The 11,344-nt window shown below is 41.1% G+C and overlaps 1 protein-coding gene across 2 annotated transcripts in view; it reads left to right on the forward strand.

Annotated features, from left to right (window-relative positions):
- The window catches only part of NR3C2 (nuclear receptor subfamily 3 group C member 2), a 500,550-nt gene extending 490,214 nt beyond the window's left edge, over positions 1–10,336 (forward strand). For both annotated transcript variants that reach the window (XM_063920576.1, XM_063920577.1), the window contains exon 9: positions 8,410–10,336. In XM_063920576.1, coding sequence (XP_063776646.1) covers positions 8,410–8,565 — 156 coding nt within the window. In that variant the 3' untranslated portion in view covers positions 8,566–10,336. The remainder of the gene's footprint in view (positions 1–8,409) is intronic.
- The last annotated feature ends 1,008 nt before the right edge of the window (positions 10,337–11,344 follow it).

Raw genomic sequence — 11,344 nt, forward strand, 5'->3', positions numbered from 1 at the left:
AGTCTGCAACCACCAGTGGCGTATTTGTAAGAATTTATAAAAATCTCTATGGGACACTGAATATTGAGTATGAATTTTCGTGAATGAAGCGAGGGAATCACCGTCGGTAAGTTCATTCAAAGTCAATATTCCACGAGAAGCCCAGTCATCTAATTTTAAGTCTGGAATAAGGGACCCCAAACCCTTCAGTTTGTGTACAGAGTCTAACCAAATTTTCCGTGAAACCTTCACTGAGTGTAGTCTGGTAGTATAAGATTTCCCCTCACCTGAAGGGAGCCAAATAAGATCTGTTAAAGGAAGGGGGAGGAGCTTGTCCCATTCTAGTCTGGCCCAGGGCATGAGGTTATCCATGGTCACCCAGGAACACAAGTGTAATAAAATACAAGCTGCTTGGTATTTACGGAGATCAGGGTAAGCCAAGTCCCCATCTCGTTTGTCAAGGGACATTATTATTCTTGACAGTCTTGCTTTTTTACCTTGCCAGACATATTTATTAAAAGCGGAATAGAATTTTTCCATCAGGTAGTTGGGGAGGAGGATGGGGATGGTTCGGAACAGATATAGAATTTTGGGAAGGATCATCATCTTTAGAGCCACTATACGCCCGAACCACGACACATGATGCATCATCCAGTTTGTGGTTAATTGTGTGATTTGACGTAATAGGGGCAGTTTTTGCACAGTTCAATTTATAGTACAAAACCATAGAGAAATCGTCTAGTACCGGGAAGAGATGTGAAAGCGTAAAGTGAGGGTCCTCTAACATAAGCAGAACATCGTCTGCGAAAAGACATATTTTGTAAGAGTTACCAAAGAGTTCTGGGCCTTTGATATTGGGGTTTGATCTGATCTTTTCCGCTAGGGGTTCTATTAGCGCAAAAAACAGTGGGTATAGTGGGCAACCTTGGCGTGTCCCATTTGTAATGGGAATTTTGAAGAAAGCATGCCGTTAATGAACACTTTGGCAGACGGTTTAGTGTAGAGGGCCAATATGGAGGACAGGATTCTACCAGAGAATCCAAACTTATCTAACACCGATCGCATGTAGCCCCAATGAACACGGTCAAATGCCTTTTTGGCGTCTAACGATAAAAGCAAAAGAGGAGAGTTAGCGTTCGAGTATATGTCAATCAGGTCAATAATCCGTCTGGTATTGTCGGGGGATTGTCTACCCTGGACAAATCCAACTAGATCCTGATGTAGCAGAGATGGTAGGTAAGGGCATAAATGGTTTGCGACAAGTTTCGCATAAAGTTTTATGTCCGTGTTCAAAAGGAGTATTGGGCAGTAATTAGACATATACGACGTGTCTTTACCTTGTTTCGGGAATGTAATTATACGGGCTTCCAGCATCTCTTCAGGAAACATACCGTAGTCAGATGCATAGTTAAAGACAGCAGTCAGGGAAGGGTCCAAGGACTCCTTAAAGCTTTTGTAGAAATTGTTGGTAAACCCATCCGGGCCCGGGGATTTATTCAATGGGAGGGAATCTATAGTGTTAGAGACTTCTTCTTGGGACCATGGTAACGATAAGGATCGTAAAGCATCCGTGGTTAGGGACAGGAGTTTTAGTTCATTCAAAAAATCATCGATTAAAGGGACAGTGTGTTGAGAGGGGTCAAGGGATCGTCCTTCAAGTTAGACAAAGACTTATAGTAGTCAGCAAAGGCATTTGCAATGTCGGTGGGATTTGAAACCTTTATCGAGGTTAAAGTGTTTATTGATTTGACACGATCTCGGACAGTTTTACCCCTCAATTTACGTGCCAACATTCTGCCTGCCTTGTCACCGTGGTTGTAAAATGTTTGTTTCAGCCTAAATAGGTTATTATGGATCTCCCGTAGTGAGATCTTATTCATCTCTTCCCTGACATTCATAAGGGACCGGTAGATTTTTTTATTATCTGGAGACGTCTTAAGTTTAGCTTCTAATTCTAAACTGAGAGCTTCCAGCTCCACTGTCTCCTATGGGACATACGTCTAATACGCGCAGCAGCCTGAATAGCTCCGTCCCGAACCACTGCCTTCAGGGCACACCAGTTATTATAGTGAGACGTGTCCTCAGGATGGTTCACCGCAAGATAGTGAGAGATGGTCAGGGTAAGGGATTGTTTGACCTCAGTAGGTAGTCTCCGAAGCGCCATATTCTAGTTGGGGGGTGCGATGGAGAGGAGACGTACTTCAAAAGTAGAGCGGAGTGATCCGACCAGGATACTGGCAAGATGGAGGCCCTTGTAACCTGTTGTAGGGTCTATTTATCAGAAATGGCAAGGTCAATTCTCGAGTAAGAGAAGTGGACCGGGGAGAAGAAGGTGAAGTCCTTAACAGAAGGATTCTTAGCTCTCCATATATCATAGTTCATTCTCATGGAGAATATGTTTTAATGCACGCTAGCCGTCAGATGTCGTGGTTGGGCACAGCAAGTGTCTGGTGGATGATCTATCAACTAACAGATCTGGACCGATATTAAAATCGCAGAGAATTAAGAGAAGCCCTGACACGTGTTTTTGAAGGGTTTTACAAAATTTCCTGAGGAAAGAAATTTGTCTAGTATTGGGGACATAGACAGCGGCTAATGTAATATGTTTATTGTCCAACTTTCCTTGCAGAATTTTGTATCTACCCTCCTGGTCAGACAGTTGTTTAGTATAAAATCACAAGAATTAGATACGCGAACAGCCACCCCCGCCTTCTTGGAGGGGCCGTTAGCTGTATGGCAATGAGAGAATTTATTGTTAATAAGAGATGGGGGGTTGGATTTTATGAAGTACGTTTCCTGAACCGCTACTATGTGGGCCTTCTGTTTAGCAAAATAGTTCAAGGCTATTTTGCATTTGTTTGGGGAATTTAGACCCTTGGCGTTAATTGAAAGTATATTAACCATATTGACTACTAAAAAGAGCGTTGCTTAGAAATGAGAACCAGGTCATTTCTGTAGTAAGTGTAAGTGCTAAAAAAAAGTACCAGCATCCGTACCACGGTTACAACAAGAGGTCTTGTGACAATGTGAAATCGATCATGAACAGGGAATGGAAAAAATAAAAAGGGGGGGGGGGAGAAAGAGGCACCATTCAGGTGCCGCCATAGGCTGCATAGAGAGGCAACACAACGAGGATGTGGTGGGTTCAAAATCCCACCCTCGCTACATAGAACACTGCAATTCAAACTCAAACATAACCCTTTGCTCGCTATTATCTAACAAACAAACTACAAAACAGGGGAGGTAGAACTTGCAGTCATAACTTTGAAAGCATAGTTACGGATACGGACTCACAGCCCGGTCAAATAGAGACTGTCACTCCAGTTCTTCACCCACAATAAAGCAACCATAGCAGCCACGCCGCCAGTTGCGGTGAATGGCAGGTAGTAAAGCCCACAGTCAGTGGCCAGACGGCTGTTGGACCATGATATTATAAACGTTATCCCAGGTGAAGAAACCAGCGAACCAGTTTTCCTAGCCCCTATGACAAAATGTACAATAAACCTCTGTCTGAACGGAATATACACAGGCATATCAATTCTAACAGTTCCTGTCTATAAGGGAAATGAGGGGGAGAGGACAGATAATCCTAGATATAAACTACTAGAGTAATACTGAGTCCAGGTGTAAATTAAATAGAGTTAAATATAGTCCATATCTGTAAGAAGGGTAATAAACAACAGGTTCTTTTCAGCATACGACCTGCCGGGTTGAAGAGAGGTTCAGCTCGGGCCAGCCACTTCCGACTACTCACGGTCCACTTTGGGGGTACGGGGAGATTTAGGAGAGGTGTTGGGTAGATTCCAAGTAGCCAAGAGCTGGATACCTGCTTCTGGGGTGGTAATTGAGGTGATGGTTCCGTTACGTCTGACCAGGAGCTTGACATGGAAGCCCCATTTGTAGGGAATGTCCGCTGAACGGAGCGCCTTGGTAACTGGGTAATAGGATCTCCTCATAGCAAGGGTTGCCGCATAGAGGTCACCAAAAATCTGGAGGTCGCCCAGAATAGCGGATGAGGTAGTTGGAGAGAGCCGCCCTGAGGACTTTCTTCTTAATATGGTAATAGTGCAACCTCATCAAGGTATCTCTAGGTATATCCCTCGGGGCGTTTCTTGCTTTAGGCTATCTAGATACGGTCCAGCAAAAATTTGTGCATCGACACAGTAGGGAGGAGTTTCATGAATATATCAGCGACGAATTGTAGCAAATCAGAGTTCGAGACATCCTTGGGGATTCCTCTAACTTTAATATGTTGACGTCGCGATCGATCCTCTAAGTCGCATGTCTTTCTTCTGAGTTCTGTGACCTCAGATTGTATATCATTGCATCTGTCGACCAATTCGTTGTGTGACTTAACTACTTCCTCGAGTTTCCTTTCAAGATGATCCGTTCGTTGTCCAACCACATCCACAGACTGTTGGCAGGTCTGTAGCGCGGCAGTAAAGTCAGCCACAATGTCCGTCTTAAATGAAGCCAGCAGTTGTTTCATGAGACCCAGCGTCAACGGCGAGTCATCACCATGCTCATGGTTGGGTGAATTATCAGTAAGGAACTGATTCAGTTTGGAGTTTTGTCCCTGGGCAGGCTTGAAATCAGTGTCGCTTTTCACAGGGATTTTAGAGGTCTGCTCCGACGGGGCGTGTTTGAAGAATTTCACCGTGGGGACAGAGGGCTGATCCTTGAGACGTTTAGGAGGCATCTTGAAGAATACGAGAGTCAGTGTCGAACACGGAATTAGTGGGAGATGAGAGGGAGCACCTGGATGTAGGGCTAGATGAGCAGGAGGGTGAATTCAAAAATAGGTAGTAAGGCAGCGAGGGTGGGAGCTTAATGAGCTATTTACATCTTGACGTGCTTTCCAAACATACTCAGGATTACACAGAGCTTTTTATCCAAAACGAGGTCCCCATAGACCTATATTCGATTCAGCCACAAGATGGCGCTGGGGGATCAGTAATTGAGAAGTTGTGTAAAAGGCCAAGAGCTGTATTTATGAGATCTGGATGCTCCCCGGCACACGAAATATGAGATATAGAAATCGATTATTTGGAAGGGGATCCCTGGGGTTGGAGGTACCGACAATGTGGAGAAGATGCAGCACAGTATGCAGAAGGTAAGCTAGAAGGTATGCCCTTTGCACTTATATCACGAACCCTAGCAGGGGAATTGCAAGACTTCTCTGTATCGGCTGCCCGACACACTGGGCACCGTGTATACCAGGGGGCATCCGGTCCGGGCCAGCCAACGACAAGAGGCTCCTGTTCTGGGGTGAGTGGTAGATAGAGGGGCCACCTCCGGTAACAGGGATCACCCATGTATCAGAGCTGCGTGAGCAGCCACGGCCGTTGTCTGCAGCCGGAGGGGTGATCAGGCTGTCTACGGGTACCCACACCCACCGTCAGCTATGCAGGGCCTCCCGCGGCGTGATTGGTGCGCCGGGTCCCGAGGTCTTCCTCCCGGCGACGGAGGTTCAGGGCGCCTGAAGGCCAAGATGGCTGCCACCCGAGGAGAGCCGGAGCCTGCTGGTCGGGTAGCCGCCGGGCAGGCAGGGAAGCACGACCGCTGATCCGAGCGGCAGTCCACCAGAGCCCTCCGCATACGGGAGTTAAGGCGGTAGCGGAGGGTTGTCACTCCGGTCCGGGGAACGAGGTACGCAGGCCACTGATAATCTTCACCGTAGGTCTGTCACCGGCAGTCTTCCGTAATTGAGGCCGCAGCTATGGATAGGCAGGCAGGCCGCAATCCGCGGGAGCTCCAGCAGTGCTCCCCGATTCTGCAAGCTGTACCTGGCAACCTCTGAGAGTGTTTGTGAAACGGGGAGAAGCAGGGAGTAGGGTCACAGTGGGTCAGAAAGGGGATAAAAGTGTTTGGGAACAGGAGCACTGAACAAGCACGTCTGCTTCCATGAGCTGTCAGGCCACGCCCCCTAAGTTTTACTTTAAGAAATTACCAACTGTTGATGCTAGTGCAGTCACTGTTACAGTAAAATGTTTTCTTTTGTTTTGTTATTTGATTTTTCTTTTACCAGACGGTCTTTCATCAGAAACCTATTAGACATGGGAATATAAATCAGACTGTCACTGCCTATATAATGAAGGAAATAATTACACAACATGACAAAATTTTAAGTTTTAAATATTTTTCCTAAATATATTCTTTATTGGTGTGTTAAAAGTTATATTGGTTTGATAGGCTATTATTATGTAATGTGTGCTTCAATCTTCTGATACGCATGTATAGAATGAGGAGCAGCTTAGTATATACATTCAGAAGTTGTTCTTTGGCATATGATATATTTCTGCGGAAGTCCATCAGTCAGTGGCTTGGTTCTAAAATTAAAATGGTCTTATGGAAACACTGTATGCCATGGCAGACCTCTGTTCACCTTCTTCTATTCTGCAATGTATTTCAGTTAATGCCCTCATGAGATAAATTGCAGTATTGTCCATTTTAAAGAACTATCATAATATACTGTACCTTCACTTTACTACTGCTAATTCAATAAAATGTTGCTATTATGACACTTAACCACTAGTCAGCATATGTTTACTTCCCTCATCCTAGCATCACTTCTTACAAAGTCAATTATGTGACTGCTAGGGCTGCCCGGTCGGTACTCAGTGGCGCTATTGTAAAAAGGAAAGCATCTTGGAGCAGCAATAGTTCAGGCGCAAAGCAGACTGCTGCTGTGTGTAAAACTGGTGCCGCACTCACTACCAAACTGCCTCTGGAAGCAACCAGTAGTGTTTACACAAATCTGGGTTTCATGGATGCCAGGAAAATTCTTGCTGCCAATTTTACAGTTTGGTAGAGGAGGAATAATAGTCTGGAGCTATTTTATGTGGTCTGGACTGGGCCACTGTATTCCAGTGGTGGACTGCTACTGCCCAGCAAAGCACGCAGCAGCAGGAGGAGGAAGCAGCAGTCTACTTGCCCAATCTGCTACTATACATTGACTAGCGGTAGTGGGCAGGGGAGAAATGTCACGTGGAGGTAGAATCACTATAATTAGTGCTATAGCTACAATCATATTCTCTAGAATTGTGCACTTCCAGCTTTGTTGCCACAGTTTAGGGAAGGCCTTTTCCTGTTTTATCATGACAAAACTTGTGCATCAAAAAAATGGTTTGCCAGGTTTGGTGTGCCTGAAAGTAACTTGCTTGCACGTATCTTAAATATGTGTGAGAGGTGGTAGCTGTCTGTAATAGAATACAGAGGTAATACAGAACTGATGGCATGTGATAGCTTAAAACTGAACATTATAGTTTCCCTTCATGGTTCACATGTGCAAATTTCTATTTGGTAATTGATGGTTCTTTTAGTTATTTTGAGGCCAGTCGGGAAAATGCAGTTTATTGAAACATTAAGAACCAGAGAAATAAGGTTCTTTACCAGATATTCACAAAAGACTGTTTCAAGGTGAATTAATAGCCCGCCTCTCATTACTATTAGTGCAGATCATGAAAATTAGTATATGGCTTCCTCCACTGTCTATATGTCATATATGCACTATAAAATAAACATAGCTTGCTGCGCTTAGTCATAATTATCATGAAGCACTTAGTTTTTTGGACTTAAAATAATACATAGGGTACGTATGATTTAGGATACTCTCTCTATACTGCCAAGTGCAGTAATTTCATCAGCAGGAGATATAACACAGGACATTGTGAGTAGCAGAGACACTGCTGCCTTTACAATTGTAAAGGGAGTATTAAGAACAGACGTTTGATCAGTATATGCTGTACCAATTTTCATATGAAAATTAGGTGATACATCATAAAGAAAAATACACAACCCTGAAGAAGTCAGACGAAACGTGTTGAGTACTAGTGTTGAAGGGACCTCTATTAGGAGTCTTCCACGCTGCTCAGAGTTTAGATCCTGTGAGTAGTATGAGGCATTTGAAGTTTTAACAAACACTTTTTATATGTACGGATATATTTTGAATAAAAATGTATTCAGTGTTTCTAGTGCGAGGGTTTCATTTCAGAAGAAGAAAAGCAGTATCTCAATCATTCTATTTCATTCAATGGTCATCTAAAAACTTTAAACGTTAAAAAGAGGATCAGTTGTGACTTGAGATGGACATTACATCTTTTTAAGGTGGAATACCATTTGACGCTCCCTGGGAATTCTATATAATTGGGAAAAACATATATAGATAGATATACTGTAGATGTGAGTTGTAATGGTCTGTTGTATATATTGTAGCAGAGATTACACACAAACAATAAAAGTTGAGCATTTTTCAGTAACAATATGCCTTTGATTAAAGGATAGAACAGGTGACGACTTTTGTAGTTTAATTTTTAAGAAAAACATTGACCGTTTAGTTATCAATGGTTGTCACCTTGACATTTTACCCAGATGCCAATGCTAGAAACTTAGCTAAGTTAGTTCTAACTGTCTCCTATCCTTCTATTTCAGGTGGTCGGGGACTTGTTGGAATTCTGCTTCTATACATTTAGGGAATCTCAGGCACTTAAAGTGGAGTTTCCTGCAATGTTGGTGGAAATAATTAGTGATCAACTACCAAAGGTGGAATCGGGGAATGCCAAGCCATTGTACTTTCACAGAAAGTAACTGCAAGTCTTATGGGAGAACTTTGCCTTAAGTTTCCTCTGATGTTTCATGCTCAAGCTGGATCTGAGAATCAATTTTTCATTCAAAAATGGACGATCCACTCTAAGCTAAATAATGAAAACAAATCTCACTGTTTGGGGACAGGAGAAATGCCAGGAATAAAGCAAGATGCAGCCAGCACCCCCAAACACTTGAAAATTACTCCTATTCCTATGGATGAAAAGCCATATCTTAGTCAATAACTGATTCATTTTGATATTTTAACATTGAAATTTTAAAATATGCCATGGAGTTTCTGGTTTGGTTTTGTTTTAATCTGGTGTATGGACAAAGAAAGACTTTTTAAAAGGTTATCCTCGGTTTGCACACAAAGTGTATGGTCGTTATGGGGCATTAAATAGTCTTTCCTTGTATGACAAAACAAAGTAAAAAGAAAACCCTGTTGTATAAACTATTAAGGAACATATGATGTGAAATACTCACTTCCTACTTGTGGCATTTTTTTGTCCCATGATATCATTCATACTGTAGAGGGAAAGACATGGCCTCCTTTTTATGTTTGCTGCAGAGATAGAGTTGAACGTGAGCCCTGTGGGCAGTCCCTCCGCCACAGAGCGCAGTCCAGAATTACTCTGCCATATAAGCATGGAGCAGTCTTCACATAAACCCCCTATCGTGTAATGTAGACATTTATTTAATTAAAAGGAAGATGGTAAGATGTTAAAACAAATGTCCCGGTCTCGGTTTTATATTAGCTATATTGTGCTGGCTTACAAATAATTTTACGCAGTCTATGCTGTACTGTATATTGCTGTATATGTTTAAATTGTGAAGGACCTGAATCAAAAATAATTTACGGTCTCTTTGTAAATGAGATGAAAAAAAATCTTTAATGACTAAGGATGAATGGAAAGTATAGGAAAGTATTTTTGAAAGAATTATATTTTGATGGAGAATATTTAAGTACTATCTTTGTCTAAGGTAATTTTTTTTTTTTTGTAAAGTGAAAAATGTTTTGCATGGATTCTGAACTGTTTACAGTGTATTTAAGGAAGGGAAAGCTGTGCCTTTTTAGCATCATATCTAATTTACCATTTTGCAATATCTGTTTGTAAATAGATTCACTAACTCCCTTTTTCAGTTATATTTAAGCTTTTCTACTTTTTCTGTAAAAAGAAAAAAAGGTTCTACTATTTGTGTACTGCTTGCAAGTAATACTGGAGCACACTTTCTTGGAATCCTTCCTGTTTCCTTGTGAATTACACTATTTTATCTTTCAAGGTGGACTTACTGTAAGTATCTTGAAAATTAGCTAAGTGAGGGGTAAAGGCTTCTTGAGAAATTACTAAACACACAGTCCTTTTTTGTTTTTGTTTTTTTTAGTTCTTTGACTCCCTTTTTATGTTATATTATTTTCTTTAATTTAAAAAAAAAAAATTTTTTTAAAGGTGTGCATATTTCATGAGGAATATTTCTCCATACATTGGTGGAGGTTCAGTTCTTAGGGTTATGAAAAAGCGAGGTGTGAAAAGGCATGCCAAAAATTTACTTTTTTTTTAGAGTGCACTTTACTTGCTGTATCACGTGGTCCTACTTCTCCCTATATTGTATATTCCACAGTATATATGTAATTGGGTTGAATCGATAGTACTTGTTGCCATGCCTAGTCTGTGGTGCAGTACATTTAGGCTGGTATGTAAGAGTTTATGAAAATGATATGCATTTTGTACAGGAGGAGATCTATTTGAAAATAAACTTTAATTTTTTGTAATGTATGGCATTACCGAATAGTATGGATACAATTGCACTTACCAAAAAATGTTAAAAAAATAAGAGCCTTGATAATATTTTTCTATTCTTTCAAAGGTGCATACTTTTGACAAACAGCAGGTCCAACTTACTTAGTGAATGCTAGTACAAATTTAGTATTTGGCATGTAAAAGGGAGTACTATTGGATATTTACTGCTTAAATTATTGCACTGTTCTGTTTGAACAATTTGTAAAATAGAAAATGAATGAATAGCACATCCATTTGCAACCTATGACTTCGTTTTAAACTACAATCCCTGTGCATTTCAAATAAGAACATCATCATGATGATGATAAGAGCGCTTGTTGCTTTAATATTCATTAACCACCCATCATAATTAAATTTTTCTTTGTGCTTGCTGTTACGCTAATAGAAGAGAACAGTTGGCTAATTTAAATACAGCATGGGATCACTTAAAGAATGGAAACAGGGCGTTTTAAATTACTCACTAGTAACAATATGGCAGCTCTTTGCCTGAATATTTATCCCGCTCAGAACACTACACAGGCCAGATTTCTATGTTACTAATATAGATTAATAATATATTACTACATTACAGCCACTTTCCTATGTTACTGTCTAAATTCGGTATTTGTTCAGTGGGTAATATTTGTTAACAATGGAGGAACTTGAAAATGTGTGATACATTTTACACCATATTTCTTTTTTCATTTTTAAAGTCTTTTTTGCGGGGGGTGGGGGGGATGAAAAAAAGTTAAATGCTGCGCCTGTTTTTTTTTTTTTTTTTAAAGGAAATAGATGTTTACAAATGATGTTATCTAATGTCTTGTGGATTGATGAATCCATATAAAGAAAATATGTGAAAAATAACCACTTCCACATACAAGTATAAAACCTGGAAGTGGCAGAAAAAAAAGAACACAGCATTACTGTATTTCATAGAGAGTAAAATTAGGACAATCCCTTTTCTTTTATAGAACACCCCCATATTAAAGGGCCAGCATGTC

This window comes from Pseudophryne corroboree, chromosome 1 (assembly GCF_028390025.1).
Source record: "Pseudophryne corroboree isolate aPseCor3 chromosome 1, aPseCor3.hap2, whole genome shotgun sequence".
Lineage (NCBI taxonomy): Eukaryota > Metazoa > Chordata > Amphibia > Anura > Myobatrachidae > Pseudophryne > Pseudophryne corroboree.